The 24,459-nt window shown below is 47.5% G+C and overlaps 1 protein-coding gene across 1 annotated transcript in view; it reads left to right on the top strand.

Annotated features, from left to right (window-relative positions):
* Positions 1-13,216: 13,216 nt before the first annotated feature.
* The window catches only part of gpsm1b (G protein signaling modulator 1b), a 306,395-nt gene continuing 295,152 nt past the window's right edge, over positions 13,217-24,459 (top strand). The window contains exon 1 of the mRNA XM_085965373.1: positions 13,217-13,533. Within this exon, the coding sequence (XP_085821499.1) occupies positions 13,527-13,533 (7 nt within the window). The 5' untranslated portion in view covers positions 13,217-13,526. The remainder of the gene's footprint in view (positions 13,534-24,459) is intronic.

Raw genomic sequence — 24,459 nt, 5'->3', positions numbered from 1 at the left:
AACATTTACCTGCCTCTGCTCCATATCCCTCGATACCCTTACCTAACAAAAATCTATCAACCTCAGGCTTAAGCAAGTAAACAGCGTCCCTTAAAACACACAACTACAAGCACTCCCGGAGAGGAGTGGACCATTAATGACAGCCCAGCATCACCAATTGGTACATTTTTCAAATGACAACCGTACATTGGAGCTAATGAAGCATTCAATCCTACGCAGCGCCCACCGGTCACAGAAAGCTTCTGCTGAACTGGTGGTTATATTCCAGGGTCACCTGGGTACATATTAAAAGATCCAAACACGGGCAACCAGACGGAGAGAGATCCACCCCCAGCAACATTGCTCATCCTGGACCCATATTTGGAAGATGTCGCCAGACACAGGGGCAGGCCCACCAAGAGGTCCGCCCACCAACTCATCTGAGTTGCTGGCCCTGAATCTTCTCTAATTGTTCTGATGGTTCGAATCCCTCTTCAACATACACTTTGTTTCCCTGTGTCCATTTTGGTCAATCATTGAGTATTTTTCTGTTTAAGCAGCTTCAAAGGGGGAAACGGTCCTAAAGGAATTGCTGAGACTGCCTTGGGGGGCCGAATTGCAGTGTAGATGGTCGGCGGAGTAGGGCACAGCTGCAACGACCCACAAAGCGGCCAAAGAAGCCACAATGAGGGATTAGAGGGGGAGAGGTAAACACACAGATGGGTTGTTGTGTCTTTGCAGCCTTGCCAAAGCTGGATTGTAACTTAGCTTTAGGTAGTTAGCGAGTGGAAATTTCCAGCCCAGAATAACAGATGCTTCCAATGTCTTTAATGTGATTAACTGTGTTTGGCATAAGGAGCTAGAGAACTTGCTGAAAAACCTCCATTGTTGTGTTGTAGCACACCAGCCAGAGAAAACAAAGAGATTATATCCATTACGTGCTCCTAAGGAGAGAGTCTTACTATCAATGTCATTCTAAAATCAAGCATGCACAAAGTGTTATTGTTAACTTCCACGTTATTTTTCTTCCCACTTTTCTCTGGAGTTATTCTGGAATGCTAGCGGATCTCCCAAGGTTCTGCTCATGGCGAGTGGCAGGATTTTATAAGGACAGATACAGTCATATATATTCACAGAAACTTACAGCACAGAAGGAGGCCATTCGGCCCATCGTGCCTGTGCTAGCTCTTTGAAAGAGCGATCGTGTTTAGTCCCACATTCCCCGCTTTTTGTCCGTAACCCTGTCAGTTCCTCATCCTCAAGTACCTGTTCAACTCCCTTTTTAAAATTATTGATGGAACCAGCTTCCACCACCTGTTCAGGTCGAGCGTTCCCGATCCCGACATCTCTCTGAGTGAAAATATTTCTCATCTCCTCTCTAGATCTTTTTCCAATGATTTTGAATCTCTGACCTCTGGTTATTGACCCACTCACCACAGGGAATATTGTTTCTCTCTCTACTCTAACAAAACCTCTCATCACCTTGAAAACCTCTATGAGGTCACCTCTTAACCTTCTCTGTTCCAAGAACAGTCCGAACTTTTCCAACCTCTCCTCATAACTGAAGGCCCTCATCCCGGGTAACATCCTGGTAAGCCTCCTCTGTACCCTTTCTAAGGCCTTTACATCTTTCCTGAAGTGTGAGGCCCAGAATTGTCCACAATACTCCAGCTGAGGCCTAACCAGGGATTTATAAAGTTCCAGCCTGATCGCTTTGCTTTTATATTCTATTCCTCTATTATAAACCCAAGTAACCCACATGCATTTTTTAACCACCTGACCAACTTGCCCTGCCACCTTTAAGGATTTGTGTACATGGACACCAAGGTCTCGCTGCTCATCTACACTTTTCAAAATCGTGCCATTTATAGTTTACTGTCTTTCCACATTAGTCCTCCCAAAGTGCATCACTTCACACTTCTCCACATTGAGCTCCATCTGCCGTGCTTCTGCCCATTTCACCATTAGGCTTTGTAACGCACAGTTCATTATTCTGCTGCTAAAGTACAGCCGTGTGTTATATGGCTCATCCTTTTGAGGCCGCACCGGTCTGATTGCTATGGCTTTCTGAGGTCAATTAGATCTTATACATCTTTAAAATACGTGAGGCAGTAACTGGCCTGTTTAACACCTGGGGCAGGGGTTTCAGCTTCTGTGCACTTCCGCCCACAGTTTTCCTTCCCAGTCACTTCAATCGACAGGAAAATTGCGGGATGGCGAGCACGGAAATCAAAAATCCTGACCCTGAAAGTGTGACCGGCCTGACACAAAATGTTTACATAGATATCGAGATAGATTTATGTTTGGGACCAACTGCACGGAGCAGTTACTGGCCAGGCTGGGAGGAGGTGGCGGGGGGCTAAGAGAGAGGTCATCCCTCTCTTCCTATCTCTGTAAATAGCTGTCGCCCAACAATGCCCTCCCCTCCCCTCCCCTCCGCCCCCACAAACTCTCCATTCCTCTGATTCAAATCAAATCAAATCAAATCAAATCAACCTTTATTGTCATTGTTAGTGCACAAGTGCAGTACAACGAAATGTAGGCTTGCGGCTCCCGAGAGTGTACATTTAGATTAAGACATTTAAACATTCAACATACATTTGGCTTGTAATACATTAACATAAACATAACCATAATAAAGTGCATTGGCAGATGTGCAGGCTTTAGAGTTTATCTGTGGAGTTCAGTTGGATGACAGCCCTGGGAAAGAAGCTGTTCCTAAATCTGGTCGTTCGGGTGCGAATGCATCTGTAGCGTTCTAGTGCATCCCTGCCTCCTTTGCCCCACCGTTGGCGGCTGTGCCTTCAGCCGTCTAGAACTCCCTCACTCAAATTGGCTGCCGTGCTTCCTACATGACAACAGTGACTACACTTCAAATGTGCATTATTGGCTGTAAAGCGCTTTGGGACGTCCTGATGTTGTGAAAGGGGCGATAGAAAGGCAAGGCTTTTTTTTTTAAACCCCTCTGCATCGCCACCTCCCTTTCTTCCTTCTTAAAACCTCCTTTTTTGAGCAAGCTTTTGCTCAGCCCCCCCCCCCCCCCAATATCCCCTTCTTGGTCCAGTGTACATTTTCTCCCCTAAGGCCGCTGTAAAGTGCTCGGTTTTTGTCGCGTTTCATTATAAAAGCGAGTTGCTGTTGCTCTTGAGCACCCTCTTGTGGTAGGTTCAGAACAACATAGGTGACAAGTTGCTTCCCCACTGCCCTGTCCTCCTGGTTGCAGTTGGTGACCAGGAAGTAGGGAAGACGCAGAGAGCGAGTCTTCACTTCAGATGAAAATGAGAACGCTCAGCTCTTTCAATATCAGGCTCATTAACTCTTCCATTCAGGATTCGAAATTTCTTTTTGAATTAAAAGAAAAACAGTGGCAAGGGAGGGACGGAAACAGATATTAAAATTAACTATAATTCTTTGCAGCAGTTTCACTAATTACATAATTAGCAAATTGGCAGGCATGAAGACTTTTTACTAAACCTGCGTTGAAGTGTTAAAGATCGCCCCCTTATGGTGCAATATGTAATTTCGCCAGGCTGAGTGTTGTCAGCATTTTCTGTTTCTTGTATCAGAAAAAGAGCTGAGTGATTTCTGATAGGACTGTTCATCAGAACCTGCTAAAAAAAAATATCCTACTGAGTGCTATGGCACATTATCAGTTTTGTGTTGCTCTTTTCCTGGGGCCAATATTTATCCCTCAATGGACATCACTAAAACAGATGATCCGGTCATCATCGCATTGCTGTTTGTGGGAGCTTGCTGTGCGCAAACTGGCTGCCGCGTTTCCTACATTACAACAGTGACTCCACTTCAAAAAAAAGTACTTCATTGGCTGTAAAGCGCTTTGGGACGTCCTGAGGTCGTGAAAGGCGCTATAGAAATGCAAGGCTTTCTTTTCTTTTCCCAGCTCAGCAAACTTTGAAAACAAAGTCAAGAATGGGCTTCTTTTTCTGCCAAATAGGCCTTGGTTAGTGTCGACCCGTGGCCAGTACATTGTTCTTGTCCTTTTGTGTAACTAGCATGAAATGGGTTTATCAGGCACAGGCCAAGGTTCGGTCGGAAATTGGATAGTACTGATCTTACTCACTGGGAAATTCTACCAGCGCTATCCCAACACACGGGAGCAAGCCGCGTGTGAAATACAATGGACTGCACCAGTGGAATGGAGGAGGACCAGGATGTCCGGAACATGTCCGTGGAATGATTCTCCGTCGCGGCACGTACATAAGGAAGCATGGACAAGATTGAAAGCGAGAAAATGGCACTTTTATTTAGTGAAACAGTTTCAACACCAACAAATTAACACAAATTACAACAGGAAATTATTCTACAGTGAACATGCATACATCACTGCCTGTGAACTGAGCAGCAGTGGTAACACTTTATTAGGGCAGTGTCCTAGGCCCAACCATCTTCAGCTGCTTCATCAATGACCTTCCCTCCAACATAAGGTCAGAAATGGGGATGTTCGCTGATGACTGCACAGTGTTCAGTGCCATTCACAACTCCTCAGATAATGAAGCAGTCCCTGCCCGCATGCAACAAGACTTGGACGACATTCAGGCTTGGGCTGATAAGTGGCAGGTAACATTCGCGCCACACAAGTGCCAGGCAATGACTATCTCCAACAAGCGAGAGTCTAACCACCTCCCTTTGATATTCAACGGCATTACCATCGCCGAATCCCCCACCTTCAACATCCTGGGGGTCACCATTAAACAGAAAATTAACTGGACCAGCCACATAAATACTGTGGCAACAAGAGCAGGTCAGAGGCTGGGTATTCTGCGGCGAGTGTCTCACCTCCTGACTCCCCAAAGCCTTTCCACCATCTACAAGGCACAAGTCAGGAGTGTGATGGAACACTCTCCACTTGCCTGGATGAGTGCAGCTCCAACAACACTCAAGAAGCTCAACACCATCCAGGACAAAGCAGCCTGTTTGATTGGCACCCCATCCACCACCTTAAACATTCACTCCCTCCACCACCGGCTGCAGTGTGTACCATCTACAAGACGCACTGCAGCAACTCGCCAAGGCTTTTTCGGCAGCACCTCCCAAACCCACGAACTCTTCCACCTAGAAGGACAAGGGCAGCAGGCGCATGGGAACACCACCACCTCCAAGTTCCCCTCCAAGTTACACACCATCCTGACTTGGAAGTATATCGGCCGTTCCTTCATCGTCGCTGGGTCAAAATCCTGGCACTCCCCCCCTAACAGCACTGTGGGAGTACCTTCACCACACGGACTGCAGCGGTTCAAGAAGGCGGCTCACCACCACCTTCTCGAGGGCAATTAGGGATGGGCAATAAATGCCGGCCTTGCCAGCGACGCCCAGATCCCATAAGCGAATAAAGAAAAATTGAAAAGTAGTGGTTTGTTTTAAAAGTAGTGCTAAACCTCTCCTGTGACAACACTTGCAAATGTAGATTTGTTCAACAATGGTAAACTGATTCAAAGTATCAAAATGTTTCCAATGAGTGCTTATACTGTAGAAATATTTAACAGCAGCAACAACTGCAAGAGTTATAAATAACGCAACAGCAATATCATCAATGGGAAGAACAATTATAAAAATAGGTCAAACTATTTACAAGCATGCCTGAACATAAGAACATAAGAAATAGGAGCAGGAGTCGGCCATTCGGGCCCTCGAGCCTGCTCCGCCATTCAGTAAGATCATGACTGATCTTCTACCTCAACTCCACTTTACTGCACTATCCCCATATCCCTTGATTCCCTTAATATTCAAAAATCTATCGATCTCAGCCTTGAATATACTCAATGACTGAGCCTCCACAGCCCTCTGGGGTAGAGAATTCCAAAGGTTCACCACCCTCTGAGTGAAGACATTTCTCCTCATCTCAGTCCTAAATGGCTGACCCCTTATCCTGAGACTGTGACCCCTGGTTCTAGACTCCCCAGCCTGAGGGACTGCTGTGGGCGCGACTGAGCGGGAGGAGGTGGACTCTGCCCGACAGGGGCACCCTATTCGCTCGTGCACCTGCGTCTCGCTCCGCTATGTGTACAATCCCTTGCGCCAATGGCACGGCCTCTGCAACGGCATATCGGTCGGGATGAGGGAGTTGGGATCCAGATATTGCTCCGAGGGGCCACGGGGAGCAGGTGGGCCATGAGCAATGTTCCCCCTAATTTTCGTTTTGGGTGGGCAGCCCCTTTAAGGGGCTGTGCGGCCCATTCACAGTTTCGTGCATACGCGAAATTTAACCCTGGAAAAGCCGGTCGCGGGCTGCGTGGGACTGGCAGAGAGCCGTGCAGCAGCCGCTCGAGGAACAGCGCCTCGTCTTTCGATTCGGCACTTTACAGCCTTCTGGACTCAACATTGAGTTCAACAATTTCAGACCATAACCTCGGCCCCCATTTTTCAGGTGGCTGTTGATGATTCTGCCATCCCCAAATGCAACATTTAATCTCTCCTACCTCCTTCCCGAGCACAGACTGTTCCTTCAATTCCTTCCTCCCCTCCCCCTTTCCCTGTCCCTGCACTTGCTTAAAACCTGTTACATCTCGAACCTTTTCCAGTTCTAACGAAGGGCCACAGACCTGAAACGTTAACTCTATTTCGCTCTCCGCGGATGCTGCCTGGCATGCTGAGGGTTCCCAGCATTTTCTGTTGTTATTTCAGGTTTCCAGCATCCGCAGTATTTTGCTATTGCTTAGCGGGAATGTTGGCCAAGAGTACTGGCAGCCGCCTCTTGTGATTCGGCAGCTTCTGGCTGCATCACTGGAGGATCAGCCTCAGCAGCCGGGTCCTGCAAGGCCTGTGCACCAAGCACAAAGGCTGGGGTGCAGAAGGAGGTGGCTTCAGGGAACGGCTGCCTTCCTGCTGGCCAGCAGCGTGTCGCTCATGGCCCTGCCTGGACTTCCTCCGCAAACAAGGGTGGACGCGGACGTTAACTGCCGGATGCCACTGCTCATGCCAAGCGGGTCAACTCCCCGTCCAACCAGCTGGCAGAGGTTGTCCAGCTACTGCCCTATCGTCTCAGTGAGGAGCGTCACCCGATGAGCGATCGGTGGACACAGATGTTGCAGATGCCTACGCTGTTCCTCGATCATCCATCTTCTACGTCTTGGACCTCTTTGGTCCTGCTCCCAGTCCTTCTCTTGCTGCGCCAGAGGTCTAGTCCCTTTATTGGGGACTGGGGCGCATCTCCCCCTCCTCCCAGTGGTACCTCATTCCCCCGATACAGAGTCAGACTCAGACTCACGGGTCCCGCGGTGGTAGCTTGCCGGCTGCCTGTGAGAGGGATACGGGGAAATTGGTCGTGGGCAAGCGTCCCCTCCACATCAGCAGCCTCATTGTGTAGTGTGGGGACAGGAGTTCCGGCGTCACTTCGACTGATACCTGGGATGGCAGGAATGACGTATGAGGAGAGATTGGGTCAATTGGGCTTATATTCGCTGGAGTTTAGGAGAATGAGAGGGGATCTCATTGAAACTTATAAAATTCTAACAGGACTAGACAGACTAGATGCACGAAGGATGTTCCCGATGGCGGGAAGGTCCAGAACCTGGGGTCACAGTCTAAGGATAAGGGGTAAGCCATTTAGGACTGAGATGAGGAGGAATGTCTTCACCCAGAGAGTGGTGAACCTGTGGAATTCTCTACCACAGAAGGCAGTAGAGGCCAATTCATTAAATATATTCAAGAAGGAGTTTGATATATTTCTTAAGGCTAAAGGGATCAAGGGATATGGGGAGAAGGCAGGGACAGGGTACTGAATTTGGATGATCAGCCATGATCTCATTGAATGGCGGAGCAGGCTCGAGGGGCCGAATGGCCTACTCCTGCTCCTATCTTCGATGTTTCTATGTTTCTATGTCTATCTCCCTAACCACTGAGATTTCAGCATTGAGAAAGAAACAAAGGAATCAACTTAGATACAGGAAAAGAAATAAAGAGGAGAGGGAAAGAAAGGTTGGATTAAGAGGGAGAGAAGAAACAGACATAAAAGTAAGACAAACAAATTAAAAAACCTCCAGATACAATTTACTACCTGCAGGAGTGACACCGCACAGTTTCAGTCATTCTGTTTCTGGGCCGGAGAGGTTGAGTGGCATTGCAGGAACACAAATCTAGTCATTAAAAGGGTCCTTACATTGTTAAATACCAACCCTAACTTTCTACTTCGAGTTTAACTTGTTTTAACAGAGCAAATGCAGAAATTTCTTGAAATTCACGGGGAGGTTGAGGGTGAGCCCTCGTTTTCATGGGGCTAATGGTCAATGTTCCCAGGGTTCCCGCGCGGCCGGTGAGCCGGCTTTTAAATTGGGAAAAAAAAAACGCGCATGCGCCGACCTTTGAATGAGCTGTGCAGCACATTAAAGAGGCCGCACGGCCCCAAACAAAACTCACAGGGAACATTGCTAATGGTGGAGCAGCACAAATCGTCCAACAATTTGTGGCAATTGCCAACTTGCGCCGTATCTCTTCCTCGCCACAAATTGCTGGGGTTTTTTTTTACACGCTAATAACAGTGCGTGCATTAAACTCACCATTGTTATCCCAGCAAATTCAGGACCCAAGGGCCTAGAAATTCGGTGGGCTGTGCCACCAATTAGCGCCTAAAGAGGGCACTCGGTGGCTTTAGCAGCACTGGCCACGTCTCCCGCGATATTTAGCTGGGGCGCTAATGGCAGCGTTAGCCTGTTGCGCTGCGCCGCCACCGATGACGTCATTGATGTGCGCAGCGCCCCGCTATCGCCCCGATCGCGATATTTGGCAGCGACCGCCTCTGTAGCGCCATTCGCTAATCGCGCCCGGTTCACGGGGCCTACCTGTGGCAGTGGCGCAAATTAAGGTGGAGGTGCGGGACGGCTGTTTTTTTTGGCGGCCGCCTGCCAGCACCTCCGTCCCCGGCCTCCTGATCCCCCCCCGCAGCATTGCCGGCTGTTTTCCGAGAGCCCGGCATTTCTCCTCGGTGCCGGGCTCTTTTGCCGGCACTCGCGATCTCCGATCGCGCTGGTGCAGGCCCCTCCCCCTTAAGAATGGGAGGAAGGCCTGCAGTACCGCAGCACGCCGTGCCGCAGCGTGTGGTGCTGTGGCACGTTGTGCTGCGATATTCAGTTTCAGCGCCCTAAGAGGGACGCGGAGCGCCTCGAGCCTCGCCCCGTGTCCCTCTTGGGGTGCTCAAGCAGAATTTCCGGCGATCGCTGCTGCTCCGATCGTAACGCAAAATCTGGCGCCCAGGTGAGCTTGGCGCCCGTTTGCGGCTCCACCCAATTTCTCCCCCAAGGTCTTTTTGGAACTCACCTCTCAGTGCCGCACCTCAATCCGAGGTATGGTGTCTGACATGAATCAGTCATTCATGAAAGAAAGACTTATGAAATAATACTGAGCAGCCTGCGGGTGGCGCTGTCCAGGGAGAGTATAAATACTCGGGCACGAGCCCAGCTTGCGCAGGACATTCTTAACAGGAACGAGTGAAGGACACAACTAGACCTCCATGTTGTAAAACAGTTGATTAAAGCTTTGTTTAACGCTTAGACCAAGTGCCGAGTAGTTTTCTTACGTCACAGTGTCTGTTTTCAGCTTTTTATAGTCCCATGTGTTTGGTCAGGGAGATAAGCCAATGGCCACAAGTCCAGGAGGTCTCGCTGCATTGATGTCACTGCGCTGTTATGGGAACGGCATTCCAGCAACTTGCAGTGCAAATATAGTGCAGCATAAATATCTGCATTCCACCGTGCCTGGCAACTTGGGCCATCTCCGGGAAATGCCCTCCGTGCCTTTTCATTCTGCCCGGAGGCGTTTCCTGTACGGGCTGCTCTTGCACACCCTCCATTTTGCCATCCTCAGCTGCTGTCCGCACACGCCTTGGCGTCCGGCGGAGGTGAGGGTCTCCAGTGGAGGGCTCTCTATGCGGGAGTCCTCCCTTTATCTATTGGGGCAGTCCCGTGCAATAAAGTTTTAAGCAGGTTCACGGACTCCCAGGCCGCCTGCCTTTTCTGCGGCCTGGAGGAGTCCGTGTTCCACGTTTATATAGAATGTGAGAGGTTGCAGCCCCTCTTCCGCTATTTGAAGGGGCTGCTCCTTGACTTTTGGCTGCACTTCGGTTCCCGCGTTCCTGATCTTTGGTCACCCGGTGCGGGAGGGGAGCGGGCAGGTCGGAGGACGTCCTCATAGGACTGCTCCTGGACCTGGCCAAAGTGGCCATCGACTGGTCCAGGCAGCGGGTGGTCAAGGGGGTTGTTCGGCCCGACTGCCTGCCCCTCTTCCGCCGCCACGTTTGCGCCCGGGTGGCCCTGGAGATGGAGCACGCGGTGTCCGCCGGCACGCTCGAGGCCTTCCGCAACCGGTGGGTGCCGCGGGGACTGGAGTGCATCATCACCCCCGGCAACCAAATTTCAATTTAATTTGGTAAGTTTCATTTAATGTATTTTTGTTCATTTACAGTTTAAACCAATTAAAGTTCCACCTGGCCTGGCCTGCTGAGTTTTTCCAGCGTTTTATGTTACACTTCATCTAGAGCCATCCTTTGTCTCTTCACCTGTCCTATTACCATCTCGTCTCGCCTTGAATATCTCTTAATGTCTCTTCACCTCTCAGACCTTCCCTTTTGTTCTTTCATCCCCTCCCCCATTTCCCAGCCCCCAAACTTGCTTTTTAATCTGTTTCATTTCCTGCTTTTTTCTCAGTTCTGACGAAGGGTTTCGACCTGACATGTTAACTCTGTTTCTCTCTCCACGGATGCTGCCTGGCCTGCTGAGTTTTTCCAGCGTTTTCTGCTGTTATTTCGGATTTCCAGCATCTGCAGTATTTTGCTATCGTAAAAGTCCCACCGTGCCTGGCCCCCGAGTGATCATTTTGTTGACTGAACAAGTTTGAGTCCCTGAGTCTTGCCAGATCTGTTATGGGAATTAAAAATAAACAACCACACTGCCTTGCTCAGATCAGAGTTACTGATTTAAAAAAAAACAAGTTCCTGTTGTCGTTTTGTAGCAAAAAAAATGAATTAGACCAGTGTCGCTAATGGCAGAGACAGATCTAAATGTCAACAACACCCTTCACATGAAGACTTTGCCCAGTGAGTGGAGCAGTCCCTCGGAACCGAGGATGACTTGCTTCCACATTAAAAATGAGTTCGCAGGTGACTGATGAGTCCAATGCGGGACCTACAGTCTCTGTCACAGGTGGGGCAGACGGTGGTTGAAGGGGCGGGTGGGTGGGGTGCTTGGGTTGACGTGCGCTCCTTGCGCTGCCTGCGCTTGGCTTCCGCTTGCTCCCGGCGAAGAGACTCGAGGTGTTCATAGAAACATAGAAGATAGGAGCAGGAGTAGGCCATTCGGCCCCTCGAGCCTGCTCCGCCATTCAACGAGATCATGGCTGATCATCCAAACCCTAACACCCGGTCCCTACACCAACAGTCATCCCACCCAAGCCCTATCCCCGTAACCCCACGTATTTAATCCCCCCTAACACTAAGGGCCAATTTTTATCATGGCCAATCAACCTAACCCGCACATCTTTGGACTGTGGGAGGAAACCGGAGCACCCGTAGGAAACCCACGCAAACACGGGAAGAATGTGCAAACTCCACACAGACAGTCACCCGAGGCCGGATTTGAACCCGGGTCCCTGGCGCTGTGAGGCAACAGTGCTAACCACTATGCAACCGTGCCGCCTTCTCGGATGCTTCTCCTCCACTTTGAGGGTGTCCTTGAAGCGTTTCCTCTGCCCACCTGGGGCTCCCTTGCCATGTCGGAGCTCCGAGTAGAGCGCTTGTTTTGGGAGTCTCGTATTGGGCATGCGGACGATGTGTCCCGTCCATCAGAGCTGATCAAGCGTGGTCAAAGCTTCGATGCTGGGGATGTTGGCCTGAGCAAGAACACTGATGTCGGTGCGCCTATCCTGCCAATGGATTTGCAGGATCTTGCAGAGGCAGCATTGGTGGTACCTCTCCAGTGCTTTGAGGTGCCTGCTGTACATAGTCCATGTCTCTGAGGCATACAGCAGGGCGGGTATCACTATTGCTCTGTAGACCATGAGCTTAGTGCCGGGTTTGAGGTCCTGGTCTTCAAACACTCTCTTCCTCAGGCAACCAAAGACTGCACTGGCACAGTGAAGGCGGTGTTGGACTTTGTCATCGACGTCTGCCCTTGTTCACAGTAGACTCCCGAGGTATGGAAAATGGTCCACGTTGTCCAAGGCCTTGTTGTGGATTTTGATAATTGGGGGGCAGTACTGTGTGGCGGGGGCAGGTTGGTAGAGGACCTTTGTCTTACGGATGTTTAGTGTAAGGCCCATGCTCTCGTACGCTTCGGTGAAGGTGTTGACGATGGTTTGGAGTTCGACCTCCAAGTGAGCGCAGACACAAGTACCATCTGCAGACTGTAATTCGATGACAGAGAATGGGACGACCTTGGATCTCGACTGGAGGCGACGGAGGTTGAACAGTTCCCCATTTGTTCTGTAAAATAGCTCCACTCCAGTGGGGCACTTACTGAGGGTGAGATGGAGCATTGCGGCGAGGAAGATCGAGAAGAGCGTTGGTGCGATGACACAGCCTTGCTTGACCCCGGTCCGTATGTGAATTGGGTCTGTGGCAAAAAAAATGAATTAGACCAGTGTCCCTAATGGCAGAGACAGATCTAAATGTCCATGACAGCTTTCACATGAAGACTTTGCCCAGTGAGTGGAGCAGTACAGACTGCAGGTGGCATGATTGCTCCAGAATGAAAGTTTCAGAAACAGAAGAAAAAAAAGTTTCAAATAAGTTTCCTTTCCTGCAACAACACAACAAAAAGTGGCGAATGGCGCTGTGAAGTTTGCAATGAGATAACATAACTGAGATGGGGAGATGCAATAAGAGAGACTTGCATTTATATAGCGCCTTTCACGACCACCGGACGTCCCAAAGCACTTTACAGCCAATGAAGTAATTTTTGAAGTGTAGTCACTGTTGTAATGTAGGAAACGCAGCAGCCAATTTGCGCACAGCAAGCTCCCACAAAACAGCAATGTGATAATGACCAGATCATCTGTTTGAGTGATGTTGATTGAGGGATAAATATTGGCCCAGGACACCGGGGCTCTTCGAAATCGCACCGCGGGATCTCTTACGTCCACCTGAGAGAGCAGACGGGGCCTCGGTTTAACGTCTCATCTGAAAGACGGCACCTCCGACAGTGCCGCACTCCCTCAGCGCTGCACTGGGAGTGTCAGCCTGGATTTTTGTGCTCAAGTCTCTGGAGTGTGGCTGTGAAGGGACAAGCCTTCTGACTCAGAGGCGAGAGATCTGCTCGCTGACACACTGGGTCTATGACTGGATCTCTCTCGCTCTCAAATCGAATCAAACCAGGAACCAGATAAAGGAGCCGCGGCTGGGAGGGACACAGGACACCATGGAAGGGGTTGCTCTCTCGGTCACTTTTTCCCCCTCAGTTGCCACATCACGGAAACTTTGGGAATCTGAGTCCGGGGAGAGAAACATTGTATCCGAGTGATTGTCCGCTTGGAGACATTGTTGCCAAAAAAAAAGTTTCACGTTTGGGGGGAGGTTTGGAGCCCGAGTCGCCTGCGGCCCGGAGATGTTCAGTAAGTAATAAAGTTTTAAAAAACTTTACAAAATCAAGCAATGTGAATGATTTAACCAGCTTTCGCTTTTCTCTTCAGTCGCTGACTTTGTGTCAGGGAGGTTGAGGGACTCTTCAGTTTAAAATATTTTGATGTTTAAAAACGTTGCATTCTTTAGTTGCCGGTATAACTTGTTACCTTCTCATATATTTTATTTAGTGTTATGTGTGTCCGCTTTAATTTCTCTTTTTTTTGATACCGAGGCCCCGGGATCAGACCTCGGCCCCCAGTAAGAGTCCTGGCGGCAGGAGGGGCGGCCAAGGGCGGCCAGTCGTTTCTGATTTGGGGCCCTTGGTGAAGACTCGCTTGTGTGAGTTAACTGAACGGGGGAAGCTGGGAGGGGAAAGCTTTGTTACTCTCTGACACTGGGCTTTAATATAAAAGAAAAAAAAATTGCTGTAAATCTACAATTAATGTCCATGTTGTTGGTGCTGAGCTGCTAACAGTGGGAAACGAGCAGCGCCCATTAACTTGTAAAGGCAATTCCCTTTTAAAAGATTTAAATTTTGAAACCGTGCACCAGCAGCAAGCAATGCCTCTGAACGCTGCTCTTTAAATCTGCCTCTGTGTTTGCTTAAGTGGCCTATTTGAGCTGGCCAAAGGTTTCAGGCTTGTTTACAGGAATAATAGACACCAGGGACTGATTGTTTATTGTAAGTTTCTCTTGTGGTTTAATGTCAACTGAGCATCAAGTTTAAAATTATTTGTTATTCTTCATGTGGTTAAAAAGCAGTCTGCTGGTCAACATTTAAACGTATGCTTTTAGACAAGAGTTGTCTAACTTTTCTGAACTTAAAAAAAAAGTCACTGACATTGAGGTCTCATTGGACCAGGTTCTGTGCTTATTTTTAAATACTCTGCCCCCTCCCCCGGCCCCCCGACCAGTGAACTTGTAAGCTTGGCGTTGTCACCAAAAGCAACTCCCAGATATGTAGGGATAGCAAATCGCTACCTGCAGCATTTCTGGTCACCACATTACAGGGAAGATGTGATCGCACTGGAGAGGGTTCAGAGGAGATTTACCAGGATGTTGCCAGGACTGGAGAATTTTTAGCTATGAGGAAAGATTGGATAGGCTGGGATGTTGTTTTCTTTGGAACAGAGGAGGCTGATTTGATTGAGGTGTATAAAATTATGAGGGGCCTAGATAGAGTGGATAGGAAGGACCTATTTCGTTAGCAGAGAGGTCAATAGCCAGGGGGCATAGATTTAAAGTAATTGTTCGGAGGTTTAGAAAGGAGTTGAGAACTTTCTTCACCCAGAGGGCGGTGGGGTTCTGGAACTCACTGGTAGAGACAGAAACCCTCATCACATTTAAAAAGTACTTGGATAGGCACTTGAAGTGCCGTAACCTACAGGGCTACAGACCAAGAGTTGGAAAGTGGGGTTAGGCTGGAGAGCTCTTTTTCAGCCGGTACAGACACGATGGGCCAAATGGCCTCCTTCTGTGCTGTAAATTTCTAAATTTCAATGATTAAGATCAGATCAGGCTGGGCTATGATGCTTCCTGCTGTCTTGACTTGCACACGAAAGGTGTTAAAAATAAAGGGTTTGCTGATACCCAGACACACTCCAGTGGAAGCAAAAGTTTAAAATGTTGGAGTTTGCAAGTTTGGTAAATGAATTATAGAATCTTGCAGCATAGAAGGAGGCCATTTGAATTCTTCATTAAGATGGAGAGTGAAGTAGTTGACTCAGAGACTAGGGTCCTGAATTTAAATACAGGAAACTACGATGGTATGAGGCACGAGTTGGCTAGGATGGATTGGGGAACGTTACTTAAAGGGTTGAAGGTGGATAGGCAATGGCAAACATTTAAAGATCGCATGGATGAACTACAGAATTTGTTCATCCCTGTTTGGCATAAAAATAAAACAAAAAAGGTGACGCAACCGTGGCTAACGAGGGAAATTAGGGATAGCATAAGATCCAAGGAGAGGACATATAAATTGGCCAGAAAAAGCAGCAAACCTGAGGATTGGGAGCAGTTTAGGATTCAGCAAAGGAGGACAAAGGGATTAATTAAGAGGGGGAAAATAGATTGAGAGTAAGCTTGCAGTGAACATAAAAACTGACTGTAAAAGCTTCTATCGATATGTGAAGAGAAAAAGATTGGTGAAGTCAAGCATAGGTCCCTTGCAGTCAGAATCAGGGGAATTTATAATGGGGAACAAAGAAATGGCAGACCAATTAAATACATACTTTGGTTCTGTCTTCACAAAGGAGGACACAAATAACCTCCCAGAGATGTCGGGAAACATAGGGTCTAATGAGAGGGAGGAATTGAATGAAATCAGTATTGTTAGGGAAATTGAAGGCCGATAAATCCCCAGGGCCTGATGATCTACATCCTAGGGTACTTAAGGAAGTAGCCCTAGAAATAGTAGATGCTGACATGAATCAGTTATTCATGAAAGAAAGACTTATGAAATAATACTGAGAGGTCTACGGGTGGCGCTGTCCAGGGAGAGTATAAATACTCGGGCACGGGCCCAGCCTGCGCAGGACATTCTTAACAGGAACTAGTGAAGGACACAACTAGACCTCCATGTTGTAAAACAGTTGATTAAAGCTTTGTTTAACGCTTAGACTAAGTGCCTAGTAGTTTTCTTATGTCAGATGCATTGCTGATCATCTTCCAAAATTCTATAGACTCTGGAACAGTTCCCATGGATTGGAGGATAGCTAATGTAACCCCACTATTTAAAAAGGGTGGTAGAGAAAAAACAGGGAATTATAGACTGGTAAGCCTGACATCGGTAGTGGGGAAAATGCTAGAGTCCATTATAAAAGATGTAACAGCAGAGCACTTAGAAAACAGTGACAGGATCGGACAAAGTCAAAAGGCAAATCATGCTTGACTAATCTACTGGAATTTTTTGAGGATGTAACTGCTAGAATAGATAAGGGAGAACCAGTGGATGTGGTGTATTTGGACTTTCAGAAGGCTTTCGATAAGGTCCCGCATAAGAGATTAGCATGTAAAGTTAAAGCACAAGGGATTGGGAGTAAGATACTGTCTGGGATAGAGAACTGGTTGGCAGACAGGAAGCAAAGAAACATAGAAACATAGAAGATAGGAGCAGGCCATTCGGCCCCTCGAGCCTGCTCCGCCATTCAATGCGATCATGGCTGATCATCCAAATTCAGTACCCTGTCCCTGCTTTCTCCCCATATCCCTTGATCCCTTTAGCCTTAAGAAATATACCCAACTCCTTCTTGAATATATTTAATGAATTGGCCTCTACTGCCTTCTGTGGTAGAGAATTCCACAGGTTCACCACTCTCTGGGTGAAGAAATTCCTCCTCATCTCTGTCCTAAATGGCTTACCCCTTATCCTTAGACTGTGACCCCTGGTTCTGGACTTCCCGACCATCGGGAACATCCTTCCTGCATCTAGTTTGTCTAGTCCTGTTAGAATTTTATAAGTTTCAATGAGATCGCCTCTCATTCTTCTAAACTCCAGTGAGTATAAGCCCAATTGACCCAATCTCTCCTCATACATCATTCCTGCCATCCCAGGTATCAGCCTGGTGAATCTTCGCTGCACTCCTTCCATGGCAAGAACATCCTTCCTCAGATAAGGCGACCAAAACTGCACACAATACTCAAGGTGTGGTCTCACCAAGGCCCTGTACAACTGCAGCAAGACATCCTTGTTCCTGTACTCGAACCCTCTCGCTACGAAGGCCAACATACCATTTGCCTTCTTAACCGCCTAAGAGTTGGAATAAACGGGTCTTTTTCCGAGTGGCGGGCAGTGACTAAGAACATAAGAACATAAGAACATGGAGCAGGAGTAGGCCAATCGGCCCCTCGAGCCTGCTCCGCCATTCAATAAGATCATGGCTGATCTGATCCTAACCGCCAATCTACTATCACAGAACCATCTCCTGAATCTAGGGGTCCCCAACTCTTTACAATCTATATTAACGATTTGGAGGAGGGGACCAAGTGTAACATATCAAAGTTTGCAGATGATACTAAGATGGGAGGGAAAGTAGTGAGTGAGGAGGACATAAAAAACCTTCAAGGGGACATCGACAGGCTAAGTAAGTGGGCAGAGATTTGGCAGATGGAATACAATACTGGAAAGTGTGAGGTTATGCACTTTGGCAGGAAAAATCGTAGAGCAAGTTATTATCTTAATGGCAAGAAACTGGAAAGTACTGAAGTACAAAGGGATCTGGGGGTCCTGGTGCACGAAACTCAAAAGGTTAGTATGCAGGTGCAGCAAGTGATTAAGAAGGCCAATGGAATGTTGGCTTTCATTGCTAGGGGGATAGAATATAAAAATAGGGAGGTATTGCTTCAGTTGTACAAGGTATTGGTGAGACCGCACCTGGAATACTGCGTACAGTTTTGGTGTCCATACTTAAGAAAGGACATACTTGCTCTCGAGTCAGTACAAAGAAGGTTCACTCGGTTAATCCCGGGGATGAGGGGATGGACATATGAGGAGAGGTTGAGTAGATTGGGACTCTACTCATTGGAGTTCAGAAGAATGAGAGGCGATCTTATTGAAACATATAAGATTGTGAAGGGGTTGGATCGGGTAGATGCGGGGAGGATGTTCCCGATGATGGGTGAAACTAGAACTAGGGGGCATAGTCTTAGAATAAGGGGCTGCTCTTTCAAAACTGAGATGAGGAGGAACTACTTCACTCAGAGGGTGGTAGGTCCATGGAATATGCTGCCTCAAAAAGCTGTAGAAGCTACATCATTACATAAATTTAAAACAGAAATAGACAGTTTCCTAGAAGTAAAGGGAATTAAGGGTTACGGGGAGCGGGCAGGAATTTGGACACGAGTCTAGGTTCGGATCGGACATGGCCCTGTGGGTAGCGGAGCGGGCCCAGGGGCTGTGTAGCCTGATCCTGCTCCTATTTCGTGTGTCTAATTCTGTTAGATTCAGGAGATGGTTCTGTGATAGTGGATTGGCGGTTAGGATCAGATCAGCCATGATCTTATTGAATGGCGGAGCAGGCTCGAGGGGTCGATTGGCCTACTCCTGCTCCTATTTCTTATGTTCTTATGTTCTAACAGAATTAGACACACGAAATAGGAGCAGGATCAGGCTACACGGCCCCTGGGCCCGCTCGGCTACCCATAGGGCCATGTCCGATCCGAACCTAGACTCGTGTCCAAATTCCTGCCCGCTCCCCGTAACCCTTAATTCCCTTTACTTCTAGGAAACTGTCTATTTCTGTTTTAAATTTATGTAATGATGTAGCTTCTACAGCTTTTTGGGGCAGCATATTCCATGGACCTACCACCCTCTGAGTGAAGTAGTTCCTCCTCATCTCAGTTTTGAAAGAGCAGCCACTTATTCTAAGACTATGCCCCCTAGTTCTAGTTTCACCCATCATCGGGAACATCCTCCCCGCATCCACCCGATCCAACCCCTTCACAATCTTATATGTTTCAATAAGATCGCCTCTCATTCTTCTGAACTCCAATGAGTAGAGTCCCAATCTACTCAACCTCTCCTCATATGTCCATCCCCTCATCCCCGGGATTAACCGAGTGAACCTTCTTTGTACCGACTCGAGAGCAAGTATGTCCTTTCTTAAGTATGGACATCAAAACTGTACGCAGCATTCCAGGTGCGGTCTCACCAATACCTTGTACAACTGAAGCAATACCTCCCTATTTTTATATTCTATCCCCCTAGCAATGAAAGCCAACATTCCATTGGCCTTCTTAATCACTTGCTGCACCTGCATACTAACCTTTTGAGTTTCGTGCACCAGGACCCCCAGATCCCTTTGTACTTCAGTACTTTCCAGTTTCTTGCCATTAAGATAATAACCTGCTCTACGATTTTTCCTGCCAAAGTGCATAACCTTACACTTTCCAGTATTGTATTCCATCTGCCAAATCTCTGCCCACTTACTTAGCCTGTCTATGTCCCCTTGCAGGTTTTTTATGTCCTCCTCACTCACTACTTTCCCTCCCATCTTAGTATCATCTGCAAACTTTGATATGTTACACTCGGTCCCCTCCTCCAAATCGTTAATATAGATTGTGAAGAGTTGGGGACCCAGCACTGACCCCTGCGGAACACCACTAGTTACTGATTGCCAGTCTGAGAATGAACCATTTATCCCAACTCTCTGCCTTCTGTTAGATAGCCAATCCTCTATCCATGCCAGAATATTACCCCCAATCCCGTGATTTTTTATCTTAAGCAATAATCTTTTGTGTGGCACCTTGTCAAATGCCTTTTGGAAGTCTAAATACACTACGTCCACTGGTTCACCTTTATCCACCCTATATGTTACTTCCTCAAAGAACTCCAGCAAATTTGTCAAACATGACTTCCCCTTCATAAAACCATGCTGACTTTGTCCTATTAAATTATGATTATCCAAATGTCCTGTTACTGTCTCCTTAATAATGGACTCCAAAATTTTACCTACCACAGATGTTAGGTTAACCGGTCTATAGTTTCCAGCCTTCTGTCTACTGCCCTTTTTAAATAAGGGTGTTACATTAGCAGTTTTCCAGTCTGCCCCGGGACCTTTGCTGAGTCTAGGGAGTTTTGGAAAATTATTACCAATGCATCCACAATCCCTACTGCCACTTCCCTCAAGACCCTAGGATGTAAGCCATCAGGTCCAGGTGATTTATCCGCCTTGAGTTCCATTATTTTACCGAGTACCACTTCCTTCGTGATTTTGATCGTGTTTAGCTCCTCCCCCCCCCCCCCCCCCCCTCCTATAGCCCCCTGTTTGTCCAGTGTTGGGATATTCTTAGTGTCCTCTACTGTAAAGACTGATACAAAATATTCATTCAGTGTTTTTGTCATCTCCATATTTCCCACCATTAATTTCCCGGTCTCATCCTCTAAGGGACCAACATTTACTTTAGCCACCCTTTTTCCTTTTATATAACTATAAAAACTCTTACTATCTGTTTTTATATTTTTTGCTAATTTACTTTCATAATCTATCTTCCCTTTCATAATCTTTTTGTTATTTTTTGCTGTCTTTTAAAGTTTTCCCAATCCTCTATCCTCCCACTCGATTTGGCTACCTTATATGCCCTTGTTTTTAGTCGAATACTATCCTTAATTTCTTTACTTAGCCATGGATGGCTGTCTTTTCTTTTACACCCTTTTCTTCTCGGTGGAATATTTTTTTTTTGGAAGTTGTAAAATAACTCCTTAAATGTACACCACTGATCATGTATCGTCTTACCCTTTAATCTATTTTCCCAATCCACTCTACTCAATTCCACTCTCATACCTTCATAGTCTCCTTTATTCAAGCTTAGCACGCTTGTTTGAGATCCAAGCTGGGATTGGTGCTAGGACCCCAGCTATTCACAATATATATAAATGATCTAGACGAGGGAACTAGATGTAATATCTCCAAGTTTGCAGATGACACAAAGCTGGGTGGGCATGTGTGCTGTGAGGAGGATGCAGAGAAACTCCAGTATGATTTGGACAGGTTGGGTGATTGGGCAGATGCATGGCAAATGCAGTATAATGTGGATAAATGCGAGGTTATCCACTTCGGTGGCAAAAACAGGAAGACAGATTATTATCTGAATGGCAATAGATTGGAAAAAGGGGAAGTGCAGTGAGACCTGGGTGTCCTTGTGCACCAGTCGCTGAAGGTAAGCATGCAGGTGCAGCAGGCGGTTAAGAAGGCAAATGGTATGCTGACCTTCATAGTGAGAGGATTCAAGTACAGGAGCAAGGATGTCTTGTTGCAGTTGTACAGGGCCTTGGTGAGACCAGGCCTTGAGTATTGTGCGCAGTTTTGGTCGCCTTATCTGAAGAAGGATGTTCTTGTCATGGAGGGAGTGCAGCGAAGATTCACCAGACTGATACCTGGGATGGCAGGAATGACGTATGTGGAGAGATTGGGTCGATTAGGCTTATATATTCGCTAGAGTTTAGAAGAATGAGAGGGGATCTCATTGAAACTTATAAAATTCCAACAGGACTAGACAGACTAGATGCAGGAAGGATGTTCCCGATGGTCAGGGAGTCTAGAACCAAGGGTCACAGTCTAAGGATAAGGGGTAAGCCATTTAGGACTGAGATGAGGAGGAATTTCTTCACCCAGAGAGTGGTGAACCTGTGGAATTCACTGCCACACAGGGCAGTTGAGGCCAATTCATTAAATATATTCAAGAAGGATTTGGATATATTTCTTGAGGTTGAAGGGATATGGGGAGAAAGCAGGGACAGGGTACTGAATTTGGATGATCAGGCATGATCTCATTAAATAGTGGAGCAGGTTCGAGGGGCCGAATGGCCTACTCCTGCTCCTATCTTCTATGTTTCTATGATTCCTTACTGTCCGTGGACTTCAGTTTCAAAACTTATGCACTGCAGTTGAATAGTTTTACTTTGCTGTTAGCAGCCATCTGGGAAGCTGCAATTTGTTCTGCGCGGCCTGTCCCTTTAAATTTCTGCGCATGTGTGGCATTTACAATATAAAAGCCGGTGAGCCACCTGCGCGGCACCTTTGAGATTACTGCGAGGCCGCGCATCTTAGCGGGACCATTGGCCGCCACCACTGGCGACCGTGCCTTCAGCTGCCTAGGTCCTAAGTTCAGGAATTCTCTGGCTCTCGACCCTCCTTAAAACCTACTTCTTTGACCAAGCATCTGCCCTAATTTCTCCTTATGTGGCTCGGTGTCAAATTTTGTTTGGTAATCGCTCCTGTGAAGCGCCTTGGGACGTTTTACTCACAGGAGCGATTATCAAACAAAATTCAAGTTGCTGTTATGAGACAATGGCACAGTGCCAACACACTGGTGCCCCACGGATGTTCTTGTGTCTGTAACTCCGAGTTGGCGCTCTCCCAAATTTGGGTGCATGTCGAGCGAGGCATCAAGCCGAGGCGGTGTGATTACGCACAGGAATTTTACTACGTTAAAGGCGTTATATAAATGCAAGTTGTTGAATGTGCCAGCTGCAAACCTTTCCTTTTTTGAGTGTGCTCCCTGGAGTGCGAGTACAGCCTCGTTTGTCAGCTTAACTCTACTACAAACGAGCAGCTATTTCTTTTTCTTTGCCATCATCACATAAATGGCACAGGAATGACAATGCGACAGCACGCAAACCACATCAGCCTTTTTAAATAGCTTTGGTTTTTAAAAACAAAAATTGAAATCAAAAAGTAAGTGCAGGCATTTTGTACAGCTGAACGAGCTTCAGAATGGGTAGGTGCACATGCTGCTTCTACTCTTATCTGTCAGTGCTGCACTTAAACCATTGACTCAGAGGTTTACGGCACAGAAGGAGGCCATTCGGCACATTGTCTGTGCTGACCGAAAACGATCTATCCAGCCTAATCCCGCTTTCCAGCTCTTGGTCCGTAGTCGGTTACGGCACTTCAAGAGCATATCCAAGTACTTTTTAAATGCGATGAGGGTTTCTGCCTCTACCGCCCTTTCAGGCAGTGAGTTCCAGACCCCCACCACCCTCTGGGTGAAAAAAGTTCCCCTCAACTCTCCTCTAATCCTTCTACCAATTACTTTAAATCTATGCCCCCTGGTTATTGACCTCTCTGCTGAGGGAAATAGGTCCTTCCTATCCACTCTATCCAGGCCCCTCATAATTTTATCCACCTCAATCAAGTCTCCCCTCAGCCTCCTCTGTTCCAAAGAAAACAACCCCAGCCTATACAATCTTTCCTCATAGTTAAAATTCTCCTGTCCAGGCAACATCCTTGTAAATCTCCTCTGTACCCTCTCTAGTGCGGTCACATCTTTCCTGTAATATGGTGACCAGAACTGTACACAGTCCTCTAGCTGTGGCCTAACTCGTGTTTTTATACAGTTCAAGCATAACCTCCCTGCTGTTATATTCTATGCCTCGGCTAATGAAGGAAAGAATCCTGTCTGCCTTAATACCTGTAGTGCATGTTTAACCTTTTCCTTTAGTGAATTTGGGGGGAGATGAATGTTGGTAAGATTGGTTGTGAACATGTGCTGGCTGCAACATGTCCTGACGTCTGTGGTATATGGGGGTGGGAAGCAGGATAAATCTGTCAGCCTGTCTGTATCTGACTCATAGTTGCTGCCTATGTGGCGTATTTTACCCTGTAGCAGCTACTTTCATGTGGATTTAGCCCAGTGCACACTCTGCATAGAGTGAGAATGTAATGAGCACACACTGCACCAGCAGGAAGTGCAGACTCTGCTGTAGAGCATTTAAACACCACTTTCATGTTGGAATTCTATACAGGAAAGCACAGTAACAAACAATTACTTGCACCTCTACCAGCCCTGCTTGTGTACAGAGAGACATCTTGAGGCACTTTTTAACACCAGCGTGGGGTGGGGAAGAAAAATCTATGGCGCTGAGGTGAAGGAAAATGGATGGAAGCAGTTTTTTTAAATTTGTTCGTGGGATGTGGGCATCGTTGGCAAGGCCAGCATTTATTGCCCATCCCTAGTTGCCCTTGAGAAGGTGGTGGTGAGCCGCCGCCTTGAACCGCTGCAGCCCGTGTGGTGAAGGTGCTGTTGGGGGGGGAGTTCCAGGATTTTGACTCAGCGACGATGTAGGATCGGCCGATATATTTCAAGTCAGGATGGTGTGTGACTTGGAGGAGAACTTGGAGGTGGTGGTGTTCCCATGCATCTGCTGCCCTTGTCCTTCTAGGTGGTAGAGGTCGCGGGTTTGGGAGGTGCTGCCGAAGAAGCCTTGGCGAGTTGCTGCAGTGCATCTTGTAGATGGTACACACTGCAGCCACGGTACACCGGTGGTGGAGGGAATGAATGTTTAAGGTGGTGGGTGGGGTGCCAATCAAGCAGGCTGCTTTGTCCTGGATGGTGTCGAGCTTCTTGAGTGTTGTTGGAGCTGCACCATTCCAGGCAAGTGGAGAGTATTCCATCACACTCCTTACTTGTGCCTTGTA

This window comes from Somniosus microcephalus, chromosome 23, assembly GCF_052327205.1.
Source record: "Somniosus microcephalus isolate GS21.2 chromosome 23, FLI_Smic_1.0, whole genome shotgun sequence".
NCBI classification, from domain to species: domain Eukaryota; kingdom Metazoa; phylum Chordata; class Chondrichthyes; order Squaliformes; family Somniosidae; genus Somniosus; species Somniosus microcephalus.
The sequence above is the reverse complement of the archived record's forward strand: the minus strand, read 5'-3'. Positions and strand labels throughout refer to the sequence as shown.